Below are 20,530 nucleotides of genomic sequence, written 5' to 3' on the forward strand. Positions count from 1 at the left end.
AATATTATATTTTAATTTTGTGGAAAGGTAATTAATTCCAATGGCCATATGAAATGAAATTAACTTTGATGCGAAAACCTATTCAAACAAGCAACAGTTCACGTTCACCGATATTTTTACAGTCATGTTTTCTTTTACTGTCATCTCGTAGAAAAAAGATGATTCTTGATAAAAGTGTCTCCTCAAAGTGTCTCTCACATATTGAACTACCTTGAAAAATGGCCAGAAAATTTGTTCAATCTCGACTAACATTATATTTTTAAGCTTTTATTATCGCGCGGAATTTGGTAACGCAACGGCAGCAAGTCCTCCAAGGACTTTTGTATAACAACAGGTTAACAGAAAAAGTTTTTAAATTTAATATTTTTGAAAATGAACACCACTTACATGTGTATTTCATATAAATATATGCACAAAAAATGTTTATACAAATAGTCCAACCCAATTAGCAGAGTTTGCTTTTTCATTATCTTTTCAACATTTTGTCGTATGAATGTGACGTAACGCCAGAAGGGAACTGCCCATATGTTCATAAATATGTACATATGTAGGTATTCTTGATTATCACGAATTGTAAAGAAATGCCATATGAGTATTTATTTTGAAATAAATGCTTCATTCCTATTGCGTCTGTATTAGTTACAAATTTCGTTCACTAATAGAGAGAGAGAGAGTGAGAAATCTTGCCGCTGCAAACATACATTTATGTACATACATAGGTAAGTGTATGTTCCATTCAACAGTTCAGGTGGAAATTTCCTAAAATAAGTAAGTACTTACGTAACTAATTACCCACTAGCTACATGCAAAGGAAACAATATAGTAATCCCTCTCGAATTCCACAATTTTCCCAGCCTACAACTGCAATCTGCTAAGCAAACGCCGACAGATGAAAAGACGAAGTCGAAAAGTGAAAAAACTTCGGCTTTGTCTGCGCCCTGCCCTGGCTACAAATTTGTCGTTTTGTAGCAGCAACTGAATTATGTCTCTATATAGTTAATAATTTAAAATTCATAAATCATATTTATTTGTTCATATTTACATACATACATACATACATACATATGCATATGGGCATTGCGCACCTTATGCAGAACAAGGAATATCAAACGGAACGCAGCAACAGCAACCCGCGTACCTTCTGTCCTTGTTGTCAACATTTTCCCTCGTACGTACGTAGACTGCAGTTTCCATTTATTCCACAAATCTCCGACAAATAAACACATATGTATGTATGTATGTACATGCTGCATATACAGTAATTATGATATTGATAAGCGTTTTGTGCAATTAATAAAGCATCTAGCGATGGGTATTAAATACATATACATATATGTACATATGTATGTGTGTATTTACACATATTCATTTGTTGGGTTTTGCATCTGTAGCGTCGCGGGTTTTTCAAATGTGGCTTGGAAATGCCACAACTCAACTGGAGAATCGTGGAGAACTGGTTGTGGCTGGGGTGGTTCAGCCACCGGCAAAAAGTCTGGGGAATAATTCTGGATGCATGGATGCATATGTATGTACATATCTATGTGCATGCGTATGAAATTAATCATATGTAAGTGAAATGATTGTTCAAGAGTGACCCAAAGTGAGAAAGTTAGCATTCGTTTAAACTGGAAAGAGCCCTCCGTATCACTCCGTCTCGCTCGAATTGCTCTGCAGTCGAGGAATCTAATCGTGCACTTTATGGCCTGATAACTGAAAACTGCAACGGAATCAACAAACAATCCCATGCTCTTACTTATTACATATGTATGTATGTGCGAGAATGGGTATATATGTACATATGTATGTGGTAATTGTCGAATGAATACGTAGCTGAGTAATTATCGTACAAGCATTGGAAGGCAGGCAGCTGGAAGCGCAACAGAGACTGAGACTGAGATTGAGATTGAGACTGGAACTGGAAGCCAATGTGGAACGGGTTTTCCCTGGCCCACTACTGCAATCAATGAGTATCGATCGTGCTAATCGGCTGATCAATGAGGCAGGCCCCGCCCTCCCCTGCATCCATAGCTCTGTAGACCTGTGGAAAAGCCAAGCTTGGCGGGTTGGGGGCTACAGCACGAGGCCGTCGCAACGCTCAGCCGAGCAAATCGCATCGCCAATTGATAGCCACTAGTCGATCGTCAGCGTCCGAGGCGGCAGCTACAAAAGCCAGAACAAAACAAGCAAGGAAATATCAGCAAATTCGCAAAATGCTGCGTCTCCACGGATCTGGGATGCTGATGCACTTCCTGCTGGCACTGATTGTTGGCCAACTGCAGCTGCTGGCCTTCGCCCAGCGATGGGAAAGTAAGTATTGGCACTGCACTCTCTGAATGATGATCCAACTAAGGCTTACCCCTCACCCGTTACCCGTTACCCATTACGCGTGCAGAGACAAGAACTCACTTTGGGAACTGCCACACGGCGGACTATGGCCGCGGCACATGCGTCGATCCGGGCAACTGTGACTTCTACGACGTGGACAAACTGGACGCATCCAGCAAGCGGCAGTGCTACTCACGGCAGAGGCCAGACCTGGTAAGTGATGTGATGACTTGGTATTGATACTGATGCTGATACTGGACCTGATTCAGGTCTGCTGTCCGCGAGAGAGCAACATCATACCCGTGCTGGGGGTGCGCATCACCGACAGGGGAACCAACACCACAACCACGGAACGACCTTTGCTGCGACTGGTGGCAGCGACCAACCAGAATGGCACGCCGCAAGCCCGACCTCAGCCCCGACCACCCACCAGCCCGGACCAGCTGCCCGAGCATCCGTACTGCGGCACGGCATTCGCGTCGCGTGTGTTCGGCGGCACCGTGGCGGGCATCCTCGAGTTCCCCTGGACCACGCTGCTGGAGTACTCCGAGGAGGGCGGCAACAAGAGCCATGTCTGTGGGGCTGCCTTCATTGCCCAGCGCTGGCTGGTGACGGCCGCCCACTGCACTCACGTGTACTTCATGGGACCCGGGCGGCGGCTGACGGGCGCGCGGCTGGGCGAATGGAACAAGGCCACCGATCCCGACTGCATAACCAACTTGAACGGCAGGCGGGAGTGCGTGCCGCAGCATATTCGGGTGGACATCGATCGCATCCTGCCGCACGAGCAGTTCAACGTCAGGAATCTGAGCAACGACATTGCCCTGCTGCGGCTGGCACGGCCCGTCAATTGGTTGCAGATGCAGCACGTGGAGCCCGTCTGCCTGCCGCCGGCACGCGGTGCAGAGGCCAACCAGCTGGTGGGCTCCGCCGTCGATGTCTCCGGCTGGGGGCGAACGGAGAACAGCGAGTCGAGCAACTTCAAGCGCAAGGCCATGCTGATGGTTCAGCCCCTCGACCAGTGCCAGGCGGCCTTCCAAAAGGACGGCCATGTGCTGAGCGATAGCCAGCTGTGTGCCAGCGGCGGCATTGGCGTTGATTCCTGCAACGGCGATTCCGGTGGACCGCTCACCGTCGAGGCCAACACACCGCAGCGGGATCGGTTCGTCTACCTTGCGGGCGTCGTCTCGTTTGGGCGCGAGGAGTGCGGCGAGGCGGAGTTCTCCGGCGTCTACACAAGGATCAGCAGCTACATGGACTGGATCGAGCAGACCATACGAGCGAATCGCATTTAGTTCTTCCTTTGGGGACTCCCTCTAGCTTTCTATAAATATTCTTCATTTTATTTTTAATTTTAATGCTTTTTTTTTTTTTTGTGCTGTATTTATCTGTGTAATTCCGTGCGACGCGACGTCATGGTGTCATCGCTCACGTCACTGATTTCCGCCGGGGCGTGCAATTTGTCAAACATGTTGTGTTGTCGGCCTCCCCATATCGGCCCGGTTCGGATCGCAATCTAGCCGTAGATTAAATTTCTTTGCTCATGACACGCAAAAGTATATTGATGGCTCACCCAAAAAGGGCATGGGGCGGACCAGACCGGACCGGGACTTACCCAACAAGCCGAGCGAAATAGAGAGAGCAAGAGAGAGAGAGGTATGTGGGTTGAGATCTGAGATCATGCGGAGATCGCTGATGGCTGATCGCTGATCTCAGTGGAGTGAATGTATAGAAAAGAATTTGTACCAAAATAAAATAAGATTCACATGCCATGCAACATTCTGCTATAATTCAGTCAGATATCAGGTTGATATATCTGCCATATCTTCAACTCTAATTGAACGACTTTGCCTAACTCCAGCAGATGATTCCTTGCTTGTGTTGATCGGTATGTTTTAAGCACAAACGAAGCTATCTTTTGGCAATTGATGAGTCCATTGTATGGGGGCTCTCTGAGGCCATAAAACTTTCCACAGACTATCGTATCGTATCTTTACTTCGATTTCAGTTTATTATGCGTCGAATGTACATACATACAGACATACAAATACACATGTATGTATGTATCTAGCGACTGTTTCGTAACCAGCTACAAATAAATAACGTAATAAATACAGGAATAAACCTATGAAACTATTTCTAGGAGCGTGGAGCAATAAATTAGCTTACAAATAAGTCGAACAAACAAAAAAAAATATAGACAATATAGACGAGGAGATTTGATTGTTGCCGTCGATTGGGCGCCGCCGTCTCAGGTGCTGCGGCCAAAGATGAGCGCTCGACGACAGCGGTCCCGATGGTCCCGCATCTTGCCGGCGGGACAAGGTCGCGGCAGTTTCCGCGAGACGAGCAGCTGGCTGTGCAGGGTGCGGCTCTGCGGATTGAAGAAGATCAGCCGACGGGCCTCCGTTGTCCTTTCCTTTTGCGCCACGATGAGGCAGAGGATCAGCACGGCAGTGAGCAGGAGGCGTTGCAGCTTCATTTCTCGATGGTGGCTAATTTTTATTGAACTTTCTGTTGGCTGCTTGTTGCCTTGTTTTGTCGAGGTTTTTGTCGTGCTTCTATTTTTGTTGGAGGGCACGCGCGGTTGGCTTGGCTTGGCTCGGCTTGGAGATTGTTTCGCTAGCACTTCGCTTTTATGACTGGGAGCGTTTCCCGATGTTGTGCCTGTCGATATTCAGTGTCGATAGCCCACAAGACGGCGACCGCCGTGCACAAATCGATAAGATAAGCCCCCCTAAAGGCATTCCACAGCCACCGATAAGATAGACTCTCCCGGGCCGCATACTCCCCCATTGGAATATACAAATATCTATTGTGTGGCGGCATGGCACGGCCCCAGCACGGCCCGCTGGTCGGTTGCTATATACAAAGTTGTCTACGGTCTGGGCTGTCGTCGGGTCTTTGGACTGGGGCTCTCAGTCTCTGTGGGCTCTGGCTCTGTTCTGTAGACTGCCGCAAGTGGTCCCCCTGGTGGCTATTTTCGTCCCTTACCCATCTCGCTCTATGACGAAGTCGCTCGACGCACATTCCCGCGGCATGTGTCGCAGCAGTTCGACAGAAGTTGGCTGGGGCTTTCAGTTAGGACTTCGTCATACGGTGGTGGATCACTGACCAGCGAACGTGTTGTGTCGGCCCCCCCTTATCAGTGACGCCTCTCATCCGGTCTGAAGAAAACGAAAACGATTCCCCGGATACACACCATTCCTCGTTGCTCAGCCTGAAGTTATGCCATGCTCCATGCATTGAAATATTGAAATGAATGTAGAATGTAGAATGTCGAGCAGCTATGTCGCTCCTCTCCAACACTCTTACGAGTATATACATGTGTACATATGTATGCATCCCATGGATAGCATTTTGCACGCTTGTGAAATGAGAATGAAATGCGAGTTTTTCATTCACTAATTGTCTCCGAGTGTGTGACATGTCGATAAGGTCGTTTGATGAATCCGATTCGAAGCCGAATCACCTGCACGCTGATGGAACAGTCACTGGCACTCCCACCCTACTGCGCCCATTCGATTACATGTCCACCCCCAGTGACAGCCACTGCCACAGCCCCAGCCCCAGCCCCAGCCCTGCCCCTACATCTGACGTAGTATGTCCAATAATGCGTTGGGGTCCAAAGTTTCATGCGGATCTAGCCATTGGCTTGTCGGAGGGATTTGGCCGGCCTTTTCTTGGCACGTTCAAGTGATCGATAGAGCGGGCCGGGTCGTTTGCCGGCGAGCTTCTGGTAGATTCGGTTTAGATTTCGAGCACCTTCCGAGTAAACCTTCAGGTTATCCGGTAAATCGGCCTCCCCCACCTCCATTTTCATAAATAGCTAGTCTAGTCTGCTCTTTCATAATTAAGGGCTGTTTCGAAGTACATTTTTGTTAGTTTCGGAGTATAGTCGGAGTACATTTCGGATTAAAGTTCGGAGTAAATTATTTTGAATTTCGGATTAATTTTTTCTGCGTTGCGAAGTATATTCGGAGTAAAGTTTTGAGAAATTCGGAGTTAAAATTATCTACGAATTACAGTTCGGAGTAAATTTTTCGAAAATTTCGGAGAAATGTTGGGCCTGAAATTCGGAAAAATATCACTTCATTTAAAGCATGAATTAAAAAATAGAATCAGGGGTGCCACAGACTGTCAATCCGACCGAATTCCAACTGAGTTGGTTTGCTAGGTGCCACAGCATGCTGTCTCGGTTACTCGGTTGGTTTTAATATCTCTAGTATTATGTATTAGTATTAGCATTAAATACACTTTGCTCATTTTACTATCTGCATTAGAACAATTTAAGAATTCACTTGGTTTATTTCCATTTTACGAAATCTCTAGTCAAATCTCTAGTAGAATTGCCATTCGGTGTCGACGTCCAAACCCAACTCAAAGGTAAATCTGGCCACCTAGTTTTTCTGACAATTTAATTTTTTTCGAATGATATTATGCATTTAATGGTTTTAAATTAGAGATACAAAAAATATCTTAAGTTTACATCATTTAAATTTCCAGCAGAAAAAAAAGTGCGTAATTAATGAAGATTCTGAATGCTCAAAGGTATGAGCGAAGAGTGGCCAAATGCAAAAGTTGTTGTGGGTAACTTTATACAAAACAATCCTTCTCAGATCCCTAACCAAAAACAAGTAAATAAACAAAGACCAGCATATAACAAAATTATTTTTGAAAGACTACAACTCTGAGCTACAATTCTCATTGTTGTGCGTGAGCTCCGAAAAAAGTTTCCGGAAAATGAAATCTCTAAATATCCTGTGGCACCTACGGATTTTTCGGTTGATTTGACAAATCTCTCGAGTCAAAATCTCTAGAGATTTCTGTGGCACCCCTGAATGAGACGATTCATGTTAGGTTCTATTAATTCCGAATGGTTGTCTTTGGTTAAGATGTTGAGTTTTTTCTCAGATGATTTTGAGCTATAACTAAGGAATCTTTCCAATATACGAATATGCAAAGCGGATAACTTATTCTGAGTGCAAACAACAAATGTTATTTCGGAGTAGACTACTTAATATGGCTCTAAAGATTCTACATTTTGTCCAGCGAAGAGTCTCTTTTGATAATCTCATCGTTCCCGAATTAATTCGGTTCGAATCTCCCTCCCATTGGCCATTTGGGGACACTGTATGTACGAGGAAATCCTAGATAATGCGGCATGCAGCCATGCAGCCATGATATATGTATGTATGTATGTACGTATACGGCAGCGTTTACGTCCAGTCGGCATTATAATTGGAAAATCAAATATTTCCGATTCCACTCAAGAGGCTGATATCATAGACGCCTTTAGACCAGCCCCAGCCCCATTAGAACATGCCAGAGCCAAAAGGTTGGAGGCCTGGAAATCCCATGCGTAATGTGTTTTTAATTGATAAGATAGAGGGACTCCGAAGCGATGAGAGAGAGTTCATGAAACTGTCATTCGAATTCCCGATATCATTCAAGGGTGAGTGATATGCAAATTTATGCATCACACTTGTTGGGTGTCCCACACCATGTGTGATAGGTGGTGGGCTGTTGGTGGGGTGTCGAAACATATTTTCAAAATTGCGTTTGCATCGATGCATCGATGTTTTTGTGTGCATTTATCAGTAATTAACTGGCAGCAATTACAATGCCAAGACACGAGTGGCAGCCTGGAATTCCAATGCACAATCGATAATTCACAAAAATAAAATTATAACAAAAAATAAGGCACACACACACACACACAGACACTGCGTTTAATTCAACTATAGATATTTGTATTTTGTTTTTGTTTTTGTATTTTATTTGGTATTACTCGTAGGTATTTTTATGGGTAAGTAGTATGTGTAGTATTCTAGAGCGTGTGCGAGGCTGATAAATAACATAAATAAATAGAGCACGAATAATGCTGTTGGTTTGAGAGAGGTGGAGATTCGTTGCGATGCATTGGTTTGGTTTTGGTTTTGCTTTCAATTTTGGGCGCTTTCACTGGCTCATTCCCTTCTCAGCAGCGCACGCCATCTGCAAGACAGAGACAGAAACAATAGATACGATAGCACTTTTTGTCGAGTAGTAGTAATCTGAAAGCGGTTGACGCTTAACGCTTAACGGCTGACGGTTGACGGGTTGACATCTTCGCGTCGATTCCATGACCGGCGATGACGCACTCGCATACGACTACGTATACGTAATATTCACCTGCATTGTACGAAATGATGCGACGACAATTGCCGCGATGATCGTGCATGTGACACTGGGGGCATGGCTTCTCCATGCCATGCGTGGCCAAGATCTGTCCGCGATGGATGCCATTGGGGGCCATAAAGATGACACGACGCGACTCGCTACCCGCCGGTGCACAAACCACAATCACCGCGAGCAGACAGATCGAATACAGGAGCAGCTGATGAACGCGTTGCAGCGACATGTCGATCTCGTTTTGGGTAGTTTTTGGTGGGGGTTTATCTCCGAGAGAATGCGTGTCCGAATGACGAGAACGTGAACGGGTACGAGAACGAGAATAATTTGATTTGATTTGAGCCAACCGTAGCGATCCTCTAACTGGCGTGCTCAAATGCCGGCAGTTAACTGATTATATACGATTCAGGGGTAGCACTTCTTAAGTGTGGTTCGCTTGTCTTTTTCATTGAATTGATAAAACCTCAACAGAGACCGAGAAACCGAAACCGAAACCAAAACAGGGTGCTCCTTTTCAACAGCCAAACCCAACCACAGCTGGCATACCTTTTGGAAGTCTCGATCGACACTCGCCCTGTATGCAGCGCTTTGGGAATCTTATCTGGCGGTGCTCCGTCCTCCCTGTCACTTGCAATCTGTGTAATTGAGTGTTTCGCCAGACCAAGCAAGACCCAAACCCAGACCCGGGCACTGATTCTGATTCTCACCCGAAGATACAGATACAGATAAGTCTAAGGCTAGTAGCCGAGTGGCTAGTATATCAGATATCAGATCGTGCACTGTAGCTGATAATATCATCACACACGTTATCACGTTAGCCACAATGCATTTGCATAGGACGTGGCCCGGAGTCGCCCTAACCTTAACCCATTCCACACCTTAGCAGGCAGATGTGGCCAAGTGTGTGTGTGTGTGATGGGTTAATAGCTGGGGGGATTTTTCTATTGCTTTCTGGGAATGTTCAATCTGCTTTTTTTGGGAAAATTCTTAGTACAATAAAAAGGTTTCAAGGTAAAATAGGGAATGAAATAAAACGTACAAATAATAAAAAAAATTGAGAAGGAACGTTTGAGTCGTTTCTGTGGTCGCGACTCTACTTTTATACCCGTAGTATTACTTAGCTTATGATTCATGCAGAGTTTTAAAATAGTTTACATTTTATATTTTTTTGCTACATCTGTACATACATGTACCATTTAGATTCTACATTTTTTCTTTGCTGGATTTTCGTCCTTTGTAGTGGTGGAAGGGGGCGGGGCGTGTGTGATATTACATGAGTCTGGAAATAAAATTTTGTTACTCCAGCTCTTATAGTCTCTGAGAACTAGGCGCTCATCTAGACGGAGAAATGAACGGAAGCATTAATTCTTCGAGCACGGGTATAAAAAATAAATTTAAAAAAAAATATATTAAAATTATTAAATTAATATATTAAAATGAAGAAAATTAAAGACTAAAAAAAACTATCTCATGATTTCGAAACAATAAAATATATGTTAAAAATCTCTTAAAATAAAATTTTTTAATAAATTTAAAATTTTTATGGCGAACTTAAATTGTTAAGATCCAAATATATCCAACAAGTATATCCCAAAGAACTCTCATGCACATATAACCAATTATGAAAGAAAATAAATCACAAATCAAAGTTCCGTCTAATAAAACCCCTTGAAATTTAACGTCATTCGGGGCGGGGGATTGCTGGTAGATTGTTATTTTTAAAACTGAGTAAGTGAATGGGTTAATTGGTTCGCTATTTTTATTTTGAAGATCCAAAACAGGAGATACTGACAGCTAATAGCAATTGGTGCGATTGGTACGTTTTTATGGCCAGGTAATGCTCGACGTCGCTCTCCCTGTGAGTCGTGAGCCATGCCAAATTCTGTATAAATTTTCGGGGCGCGACCACGCGACTCCACACAATTGACAGCGATTAGGGGGCAGACGTTCCCTGTCGCATGGCCTGATGGCTAATTTTTGATGGCCTTCCCCACGTTGGACGAACGACAAGCGGCCTCAACGTCACGGATCAACATACGGCATAAGGCAATCGGCATACGGCATACCGGCATACGGCACATACGGTCTTTATCGGAGGTGCCTGAAATTTCCCGAAAATATGACTGCAAAACCCATCATCATAGTTGCCAACGGTGGGGGAGTAGGTAGGCCCCCCCCACACATTAATAGCTATATGAGTCAGACGGTGCTCCATTATCTGTTGTCGAGTTGTATCTTGTTGGTCGTACAATAATGTATCTAGACATCTGGAACACGTTGTACGTCCCATAGCAGTCCCGGAGCAGTCCCATAATTTCATCATAATGGCACGTGATGTGACGCAGCTGCTGACACCCTCTGGGTTCTGCTTTTGGGGTCAAGGTCCGTGGATACGGCTAAAGATCCCCTCAATGGAACCTAGGGTAATGCTCACAGCAACACAATTTTCGGCATACTTTTGGGCTGCAAAAGCCCACTCCCTCCCTCCCCTAACCATCTGCTCTTTTTTTTTGTTGTTTTTTCTTATCTGTATCTTTGTATCTGAAGGCAGTGTAGATTGGTTTTTCATTTCACTTTAATCTCTACAAAAAGAGCACACAAAAACAACAACAATTTTAAGCGTAGACATCACTGATTGGGGGTGGCATGGATGACAATGGCCTAGACAATCTGCAAGCGAAAGATTGGTTCGATTCAACCTATCCAACAATCCAATATCCACATGAATGGCAGACACTACTCACCCTCCGGCAACGGCCGTGATGATCGTGCATGTACCCGCGATGGCAGTGGCCGCGTCCCACATCGAACAGCATTCCCTTGCCCAGCCGATCCGTCGCATTCTTGTCCGCCTGGAGCGTTTGGTTCTCTTTCAGCTGGTTAAAGTATATCACCCGACCCGCTCCATGCCCGGGCAGGGGCAGTCGGAGCAGGAACAGCAGCAACACCACAAACACACCGGCCGGCAGCAGCAGCAATCGCATCTCGTTCCAAATGCCTCGATTGGACTGAGCGCGCAACTCGCGGCCGCCTGCCGTCTGGCCTGCCGTCCGGCGACGGCGATCCAGCTTATCAGCTCTGATTAGCCTCTGGCTATCTCGTAGCCTCTCTGGCTGCTCCATAGCTATCATCATCCCACACATTTGTGGCATGCCATTGGGCTGCGATGGTTAAAGAATCATTCGAATACTAGAATATCCGATGTACGTATCATCTGTGGGGTATTTCCACCAAGAAAGGCAACAACAGGCGGAGGCATCCACCCTTTAAGCCCATTTATCTTTGCTATTCTGGGTGCACCTTTAAAATAGGTAAAATATTTTACATGCCTTTGAGTGAAAAGGTTGACAGACCTTTTTGGCAAACGATTGCACTGTGGCACTTAAAAATACCTACAATATATATTTCGTGCTGCCAAAGATTATGAATTGCACCTATGGGATGCCACTCGATATGGGATGCTCTTGGCATAAAGTTCATATTTATATTACTAGCAATAATCACAGATGTATCTATGTTCGGTAATTATCTTCTCTTTGCTTAAATATTGTCTGAGTACTTTCTTCCAGAACCAGTGTTGGGTAACGTACTATGAGTGTTATTTTATATGGCATTTTTTATTCATCTAGTGTACATCTTCATCGACTTACATCACAAGGAGGAACTCTAGTTATTTCTTTCTACTTCTTCCATACTTTCTCTCTCCCCTTTTTCTGCTTTGTGGCTCTTTCCGCCTTTCTTTCTCTTTTCTTCTTTATTGATCCTTCTTCCGGTGCTTTCGTTTCCTTAGCGTGCCGTGGCGCCCGGCGCCGCACGATAGACACAATTGTCGGGATCAACCGTGATGAGTTCTGTTGGGATTGGAGGAGAGGTTCCGTTCCAGATTAGCTGTATGCATTATACTCTTCTTCTTCGACTCACCCTGGGCCACATCCTTGACGCAGCTGCGCTGCGTCCGTCTGCCGCGCGACTGTCGCCCGTGGCTGGGGCGTGGCTTCTCCTCCAGCTGCTCCTCCTCCGATGTGGAGATGGCCGCCGCCGCCGCCGCCGCTGCCTCCTGATGACGCCTCCGTGTCGTGGCCTGCACGGCACTCTGGGCACTCTGGGCGCTCTCCGGACGCCCATCCTGGAGGATGTTCTCGCTGGACGAGTGCTTGGGCGGCCGGCGGCGACGCTGCCGCATCCGGCTGAAGCTCTCTTCGCGGATGACCAGGGTGCCCGCCTTGCTGGTCCGCAGATAGTAGCGTGGCGCCATCTCTATGTCCCGCTCCTGGGCGTACTCCGGCGAGGAGTGGCGCCCACGTGACATGCTGAAACGCTCCAAAATGGAGCTGTGGGAGCGCCGGTAGCGCCGCTTCTCCCGCGGTCCCGACGACGACGAGTTGGCCGTGGTGGTGGTCATTGTGGTCGTGGAGGTGGATGGCGGCGTGGGATACACGGGCAGCTCCACCTCCTCCTCCTGCTCCTCCTCCTCCTGCTCAACGAGCGGCTGTGGCGACTCCAGGAATCGAACGCCACGCAGCGAGCTGGAGCGCCGGGAGCTGCCACTGACGCTGCCGGGCTCCCAGTTGGGCAGCTCGTGGGTATTGATCTCGATGCAGCTGCCGCTGCCGGTGCCCGTGTGCGAGCGCTCCCGGCTCCTGCTCGGACTGGGCGTGGCCTCGGCGATGTGCAGGCCATGAAAGTCATGCGCCAGGCTGCCGCTCAGATTGGAGGTGGCCGATCTCTTGCGGCGCCTCTGTGGCTCTCGCCACAGGCCCTGTCCAGGGCCCTGTGCATCGGTGGATCGATAGGTCTGCTCGCTGCTGCCCTGGGCGTCAACTAGAAGGGCTCCGGTGTGATCGTACAGCAGGATGCGTGGCAGGGCGATGTTGCTGCAACTGCGGGAGGTGCTCAGCTCCCAGTTCCAGTGCGGCGGCTTGCGTAACTGCAGGCTGAGCAGATTGGACAGCGGATCGGCCTCCGCCTGCTCCTGCTCCTGCTCCTCATCTGAGGACTGGGACATCCCAAGGCATCAACTGGAACTCTCTCTCTCTCTCTCTAAGAGGGTGGGGGGATGGATATGTCTTGGGGTCTTCCTTCCACCTGTTGGTTGTCTGTTGACTGTTTGATCTTCCTCTGGTTCTGATCTTCGCTTCTTCGTTGCTTCTTTTGCTTTGGCCTCTGGCCAATTAATTGTTTATCCCAACTATGTGTTCACAGTGGGCCCTCGCTGGGTTGGATCAGTCTTTTCTGTTGTTTGGGGCAGGCACTTTTTGGCACTTGATTTTGTTAATTTTTGAGAGTTTTTTTGGTTGTAAAATTTCAAGTTGGAGTTTTATTAGTTTTTTTTTTTTGAATTTATTTTGGCTTGTACTTTTCTCGCTCTTTTTTCGGTGTGTTCTTCCCCTGCGGTGTGCACTGTTCTCCTGCCCACGCTTTCAATTATTTTTGGCTTTTCCTTCACATTCACTCACTTGGCTTCTGTCTGTTTCATGTTCCACCACCCCATCTATTTATAGGCGGAATCGCTCCCTGATCTAGATGATCGCAGCTCCCATTCCCAGTTGCCAGTTCCCAGTTTGGTGCCCCTGTCCCTGCCCCATGCCACCCCACAGGCCTTCGCCTGCACCAAGTGACATTTAAGTGCGTGCCACTGTGCCACTTTTCAACGCTCCGCCGCACAAAGCACAAAAAACGCACAAAACTATAACCAAAACAGAGAATTCTGCTGTGTCCTCTCTCTCTCTCTCTCACTGTCTGTCTCTCTTTCGCTTACACTCGCACTCTGTGGCTTTTGCTCTCTCTCTCTCTCTCTCTCTCTCTCTTTCCTATGCTACACTCTGACGTGCCTCTCGCTCTTTTTTGTGTGTGTTCCGCGATCAGCTGTGATCGCTGCCAGCTCCGCTTTTGTCCGCCCGCTAACGCGATTCGTTGCCAACTGTTCGGCTTGGCCGCATCTTTGGCCCCAAGAAACAGCCAAACACATTTGTCCCTCTCCCGCCCCACCCCACCCCTGGCAATCATAGCTAACCCCACCCACCCAGCCTGCCCCTGGCTGATCATATTCATATATGTATGTACGTATGTATGTATTACCTGGGGGGGCATTGGGTATATGGGTGGGTAACTAAATATAAAGATAAAAACATATCAATTGTGATTTATCTGGATTATAGATAGATATACCAGCTGCAGGTATTATCTCTACTAATGGATAGCTCTTACACCCCAATGTGTGTATGCACGTGTAATGGGTATCTCTGTAGTTTTGTATTATGCTTTTAAATGATTTCTTGATTTTTGCATGCATATTTCACGCTCTCACAAACGAAGTGAATTTTCGTACAGAATTTTCTGTGTGTTTCTTTTGCGTTCATGCGGGGCCCCGTTCAACATTCTTTTTTGTTGCTTTTTGTTTATCTATTCCGAGCCACATCCCCCCTCGCTATGCCCCACGACCCCCCCTCCACATCCTGACCCACCCAAACTGAGCAAAATACACAGATATTTTCTGTTATGTTATTGGGAAATGCCTGAACATATGTGGCAGCCGTCAGTCGGTCGGTCGGTCTGTCGGTCTGTTGGTCGACTAATTTGCTCCTCGACTCTCCTCCCATTGCCGACAGATATTCTGCCATTGAAAAATGACAAACAAACCAAGGAGAAGAAATAACAAGAAAAAGCAAAATTCAAAAGGCAAAAAGACAAGAAAAAATATGAGAAAAAGCTAGAAGGAAAGCCAGCAACGAACATATGTACATACATACTTATGTATGATATGTGCGAGTATGTAGGCACATACTTATGTTTGTACGAGGAAAACGACAATTCGCATATTTTTCATCAGAAACAAATTGGCCGTTTGGGGCATATCGATGGACGAGAAACCAAGAATGATGGCGGGGATGCGGGGAGTAGTCGTGTCTTGACACTTGTGGATGAGTCAGCTGTGTAGGCATTTGAGCTATCGAATGGCTATCGATTACCCAGAGGGTATTTAGCGGGAATGCTGGCACTTAACACTGCTTAACATTTTCAGCTATCAACATCCATAGAAATCAATAGTCACCGCCTAAAGACATTTGCAATCGATTAAGAGCTTCGATTATTTATCGAAAACAGCCCGCTGATCGATTGTTTAATTCTCTGAGATTTATTCTTGAATTCTTTACGATTTCAATAGCAATTTTGAGGGTTCGGTTCTACTATCGAAAATAACTCTGCATAAAAATTCATTCAAATCGAATTGCGAGCCTATGGACTCATCCAAAATGCAGCAGAGTGCGGTGCGAGTGCCTCTTCCACCTCCTGGCATGACGTGTTTGGCATGGCAATGCGGTTGGCGAAGGGTGGATGGGGGCGGATGGGGGCGGATGAGGCGTGGAAATTATGTTTGCGGCCAATTTGTTGGCTGGCACGAGGAAATCTAATTTATGTAGCCACCGACATTGATGCATCGTCATGAGGCGTGAGCGGCAATTAACGGCAACAGCCCGAGAGTATGCCACACACTCGTGCCAGGCCGTGCCAGGCCGTGCCTCACGGCGGCACATGCTCTCGCACGCGGAGCCAGGGTCGGACGGAGGGTTATCGCAATTGATAAGCTTCCGCCATAGATTCTTCCAAGCTCGAAGCTCCTCCAGCCGCGACCACTAAGTGCCTGAGCAGTTGAGTGCGCGACAACGCAATGAATAGATCCCTGGCCATCCTCCTTGTGGTGATAATCGGCTGCGGCAGCCTGGAGCTGCTACAGGCCCGCACCGCCCCACTACTGTCTGCGGACAAAACGCACAAGCGCTGGGTGCGCCGCCGTGTGGCGCGCTACGATCCCGACCTGGAGATTGTCGAGGTGAAGGACGTCTACTATGTGCGGCGGCCCAAGAAGGTGGTGACCAATCCCATCAGCGAGGACGAAATGGACAAGCGAGTGCGTTGCGACTTCGAGCCGCAGCGCAGTGAATGTGAGTGTGGCAGGGAATCAGTTCTACGATCAGCCAAGTACTAATCTCTCCTGTCCCCCCAACAGGCCAGGACCTGCGCCCCACGACCACCACCACCACCACCACCACTGAAGACTCCTTGGATCGGCGCATCCGCTGCGACTTTGACCCCACGGCAGCTGATTGTAAGTTGCGTCTGGGCAGCGTTTATTAACTTCCGGCTATGGCTAAGACTTAACTTTTTGCAGGCCAGGCAGCAGCGACCACACAGCGAACGCCACGAAGCACCACACGAGCCACCACCACAACGAGCAGCACCACCATCGGCACCACAGCCAGCACTAGCACCAGCAGAAGCACAAGCAGCACAACCACGGATTTGCCACTGCTGCCCGAACTCACTGAACCCGAGGAGGTGACTGAAGAGGTGCCGGAGGAGGTGCCGGAGGAGGTGCCGGAGGAGGTGCCGGAGGAGGTGCCGGAAGAGGTGCCGGAGGAGGTGCCGGAGGAGAAGCAGACGACTACAGAGGCTGATTTCATGCTGCCCGAAGAAGATGAGGAAGATCCAGATGCCAGCAAGAACACCGATGCGTATGAAGATGGCACAGATGGGGACGTGGACGAGGAGGACGACTACGACACTGATGTCGATGAAACCACCGGTTCGATTGGCAATAACGACATAACGAGCGAGTGGAATATACGCTAATCCACGCGGAAGTTCGCATTCGCTCTCCACTCGCTTTAACGTACGAATATCTTCCTTGATGTGCGCCATTTGAGGCTGCGGCGCAATTAACTTGAATTAAGCGCGAAATTCCGGAGAGCTGAACGAGCTGAAATAAAATTGCAATGACGGAAATCAGTGTCTGTCCTAAGCGAGGGGAGATCGAACTGAAACATAGTGGAATTAAATGTTTAAACACATTTGGGCATCGCTTTGGGGATCAGTCGTTCTTTTTCTGTCAACTATAAATGCAGATAACTTTTAGAAACTTTATATTTGTATTTCTATCGGTAAATCGATCTACATAAATCGTTCTCGATCGATTGCTTGCTTAATGCTTATCGCTTAATGAGTCGTTGATGCATTATAAATCCCTGAATTCAGGAGATTTTTGTATGCCATCCATTCTGCCATTTGACTTCTAATTTAATTTCCCTTTCTTCTACCAAATGCATCCAAAGGATGACTCAGAATTCCCTGGATATGCCACAAATAAAGTGCCTGCAATCCATTATCAAATAAAAATAATGACTCATCAGGCATGATAGATATATGATGCCTGATGAATCATTTATTGCCCCGCATCAGATGACCTGAGCCCATCATATATCTGAATCGCGTGATTGTATCATTCGCTTAATCTGCTTATCATATTCTAGGCATACTTAAGCCTTTTCCCCCTTTGGGGGTCTCTGCTAGCATAGCCAATTGCCGCTGTGCACCGTGTGCCCATTGTGGGTCACTTCATGCCCCGCTAAGATGAGTGTAAACCAATTGAACGCATCTCGTACAGAGAGACTGTAGACTATATATAGTACTCGTACTCGTACTCGTACACGTACATGTACTTGTATGCCACATTAGTCAGTGCTTCCGGCTAAAAACAAACAAACAAACAATAGCGAATAGTCGAAAACACGACTTGAACATGCGCCAGTCGAGGGATGATCCCGGTGGCTTATCTGTGGTTATCTTTTTTAGTCAGGACAGCCTTGACCCGCCGCAGTGTGCCCAGTCGAGCGTATCTGCGTATTTTCGGGGGGTGTTCTCCGCCCAAGAGTCTCAGTCTAACGACATTTCTTTGCTCCTTCTTTGTACTTTTTGGCCCCCTTTGTTGATGCTTAAATCAAGTCACAATTGGGCACGATCTGGTGGCATTATTGTTGCTGTGCTGTGCCTTGCCTTGCCTTGCCTTGCCTTGCCTCTGTCGCAAATTGAATTACATTACTGCTGGGGGGGAATGGAGGAGGAGAATCGAGAATGGAAAATGCGAGCAAGTGACGCGCGATTGCGGCAACAAAAGGCCACCGAGCTCGTCAGAGTCGGAGGCGACTGAATAAATTGCCTGGCGATCGAGGAGGCCCAGGTCAGTGCGAACAAGTCGAGTCAACGCTGAGGTTCAGTCTGGTGCCGCCCCGAAAGCCAAAGGAACCCCGTCAATCAAATATCAAAAAAAAAAATGAATCATCTGCAAGGATCCCTGCTGCTGGTGTTGCTCCTCCTGGCCGCCGCCGCGCCCAGCCGGGCGGGGCTCTTCGACTGTGAGGACAAGGTGCCCGGCCTGAGCGATCTGAGTGAGAAGATCTCGGAGATCTCCGGCGGCAGTGGCAGCAGCGAGCACGAGGTGCGCGACTTCTTCAAGAACTTTGGCTGCCAAATCAAGCAGGGGGCCAAGAAGCTGGGCGAGAAGGCCAAGGATCTGGGCACCGAGCTGAAGGAGGGCGCCCAGAAGCTGGGCGAGAAGGCCAAGGTCCTGGGCAGCGACATCAAGGATCGCTTCGACGGCTTCCGCGAGAAGCTCTCCAAGGACTCTGTCGAAGAGATGTCCAAGGATCGCAGCTTCCTCGCCAATGTCGAGGTCATCAATCCGGACATCCTCAAGGGCGAACAGCAATGCGGCCACGGACACATCCTCGATGCCTTGGGCAACTGCAGCAAATTGAGGAAGTAGAAAAAGGGAGGTGCCACACCCACCCCCACTCTCCCAGTAGGCAGTCCACTAGGGACTCCTCCTTGTACATATTTTTTAAGAATTGTGAGCGACTTTTATTTTATTATTTTAATTTTTTTTTTCATTATGATTTTTGTCCTTTGTCTGAGTGCGTTTTTTTTTGTTTAATAAATAAAAAGAGAAAGTGAAAAATTGTTGAAAAATATTTAATGGGATATTCTTTGGGTGCCAATCAATCCACGGAGTAAGGAAACTTATCTGTGTATTTATTGGGTTAATATTTGTGGACTCTTTCCGATATATTCACACTATCTTAGGCTCCCACATCATTCCTCATTCAGGCATCTATTTGTTGTTGTTCCACTTAATCCATCAATTTGTTTTTTAATTTATTTATTTATTCACCTCACTCGGCGCCAATTGATCTTCTTCAGAGCTCTATAAATAATCCAAAGATCATTCTTCTTCTCGCTCTGGAGAATTCTGCGCTGCTGCTGACATTCCCTTCTCCATTTCCATTTCCCCCCTGCCCGTTGCCCCCCTCTTTCACTGATCATTCTGGTTGGAAATGCATTTCGTTGGTTGCTCGACGACTTTCTCGCAGATCTTGGATCTACCCCACACCCGATGCTCGATGGCCGCTGGCAGGGGCCAGAACTTGGTCAAGTGGCTGCCTGGCTGCCTGGCTGCCTGGCTGCAAACGGGTTTCAGTCGAGTTTGGGGTCTCAGCGGCGACACACACAGCGACCACAGAGCTGCCACATACCCATGATGATGATGTTGATGACTAATACCCAGATGTACCTCAGTGCTGGCATCGTCGTCTGCCTGTGCCTGTGCCTCGGCCAGCTGCAGGCAGCGGCCATACTCTGTGGCACGGAGGCCAAGTCTCTGGAGGATTCGGCCACGACCCCAAAGCCACCCAGCGAGGTCACAAAGTTCGTGCACAGTGTTCAGTGCACCTTGGAGAAGGCCAAGCCCTGGATCGAGAACATTGAGAAGGAAGCCAAGCTGCTGGAGGAGAAGGCCAGGGATGTGACACGCTCGCTGCTCCAACGGATCACACTCTTTGTCAATGTCCTCACGCTGCCCAAGCCAGAGAAGCCGGAGCAGGCAGAGCAGCCGGAGCAGCCAGACAACAGCCAGCAGGACAAAGACAAGGACTCAAAGAAGGAAAGCTCCACCACTGAGGGCATCCCCACTTCCCCCAGCACTGGGCCAACCGAGGAGACGACAACATCAGCTGCAACACCCGCGAATATCGAGTGGCTGGGAGACGATGCCAACGAGGTCGACAACGAGGTTCAGCACGGAATGAATCAGTAGTTTCCACACTTACACATAGCTGCATATATGCATATACATATATACTACTCTATATATTGGTTAATAAATTATAAAAGTAGTTTTATTTAACAATTAAATTTGGTG

General features: G+C 47.5%; 8 protein-coding genes across 8 annotated transcripts; 4 read left to right on the plus strand and 4 right to left on the minus strand.

The window, feature by feature from the left end:
• The first annotated feature begins 2,120 nt into the window (after positions 1-2,120).
• LOC111082305 (serine protease easter) lies at positions 2,121-3,869 on the plus strand. Its single transcript, XM_022378496.2, has 3 exons — positions 2,121-2,307; positions 2,393-2,538; positions 2,595-3,869. Exons 1-3 carry the CDS (start codon positions 2,211-2,213, stop codon positions 3,618-3,620), a joined length of 1,269 nt encoding a protein of 422 aa, XP_022234188.1. The 5' UTR covers positions 2,121-2,210; the 3' UTR covers positions 3,621-3,869.
• A 448-nt stretch (positions 3,870-4,317) lies between these two features.
• On the minus strand, positions 4,318-4,974 carry LOC111082308. The gene has a single exon (XM_022378498.2). The coding sequence runs from the start codon at positions 4,805-4,807 to the stop codon at positions 4,577-4,579; it is 231 nt and encodes a 76-aa protein (XP_022234190.1). The 5' UTR covers positions 4,808-4,974; the 3' UTR covers positions 4,318-4,576.
• A 3,113-nt stretch (positions 4,975-8,087) lies between these two features.
• LOC111082306 lies at positions 8,088-9,047 on the minus strand. Its single transcript, XM_022378497.2, has 2 exons — positions 8,500-9,047; positions 8,088-8,322 (listed from the first exon to the last, which is right to left on the minus strand). The coding sequence occupies exons 1-2, from the start codon at positions 8,726-8,728 to the stop codon at positions 8,306-8,308; spliced, it is 246 nt and encodes an 81-aa protein (XP_022234189.2). The 5' UTR covers positions 8,729-9,047; the 3' UTR covers positions 8,088-8,305.
• A 2,009-nt stretch (positions 9,048-11,056) lies between these two features.
• LOC111081292 lies at positions 11,057-11,636 on the minus strand. Its single transcript, XM_022377317.2, has 2 exons — positions 11,244-11,636; positions 11,057-11,169 (listed from the first exon to the last, which is right to left on the minus strand). The coding sequence occupies exons 1-2, from the start codon at positions 11,631-11,633 to the stop codon at positions 11,161-11,163; spliced, it is 399 nt and encodes a 132-aa protein (XP_022233009.2). The 5' UTR covers positions 11,634-11,636; the 3' UTR covers positions 11,057-11,160.
• Positions 11,637-12,246: 610 nt separating this feature from the next.
• Positions 12,247-14,055, minus strand: LOC111081240. Its single transcript, XM_022377250.2, has 2 exons — positions 12,421-14,055; positions 12,247-12,350 (listed from the first exon to the last, which is right to left on the minus strand). The coding sequence occupies exons 1-2, from the start codon at positions 13,502-13,504 to the stop codon at positions 12,286-12,288; spliced, it is 1,149 nt and encodes a 382-aa protein (XP_022232942.2). The 5' UTR covers positions 13,505-14,055; the 3' UTR covers positions 12,247-12,285.
• Positions 14,056-16,134: 2,079 nt separating this feature from the next.
• LOC111081251 (YTH domain-containing protein 1) lies at positions 16,135-17,421 on the plus strand. The gene is made up of 3 exons (XM_022377260.2): positions 16,135-16,442; positions 16,508-16,606; positions 16,670-17,421. The coding sequence occupies exons 1-3, from the start codon at positions 16,169-16,171 to the stop codon at positions 17,128-17,130; spliced, it is 834 nt and encodes a 277-aa protein (XP_022232952.2). The 5' UTR covers positions 16,135-16,168; the 3' UTR covers positions 17,131-17,421.
• A 1,077-nt stretch (positions 17,422-18,498) lies between these two features.
• LOC111081274 lies at positions 18,499-19,240 on the plus strand. The gene has a single exon (XM_022377296.2). The coding sequence runs from the start codon at positions 18,608-18,610 to the stop codon at positions 19,097-19,099; it is 492 nt and encodes a 163-aa protein (XP_022232988.1). The 5' UTR covers positions 18,499-18,607; the 3' UTR covers positions 19,100-19,240.
• A 568-nt stretch (positions 19,241-19,808) lies between these two features.
• Positions 19,809-20,513, plus strand: LOC111081260. The gene has a single exon (XM_022377272.2). The coding sequence runs from the start codon at positions 19,868-19,870 to the stop codon at positions 20,423-20,425; it is 558 nt and encodes a 185-aa protein (XP_022232964.2). The 5' UTR covers positions 19,809-19,867; the 3' UTR covers positions 20,426-20,513.
• The last annotated feature ends 17 nt before the right edge of the window (positions 20,514-20,530 follow it).

Source organism: Drosophila obscura, unplaced genomic scaffold (assembly GCF_018151105.1).
Source record: "Drosophila obscura isolate BZ-5 IFL unplaced genomic scaffold, ASM1815110v1 contig_73, whole genome shotgun sequence".
NCBI lineage: Eukaryota > Metazoa > Arthropoda > Insecta > Diptera > Drosophilidae > Drosophila > Drosophila obscura.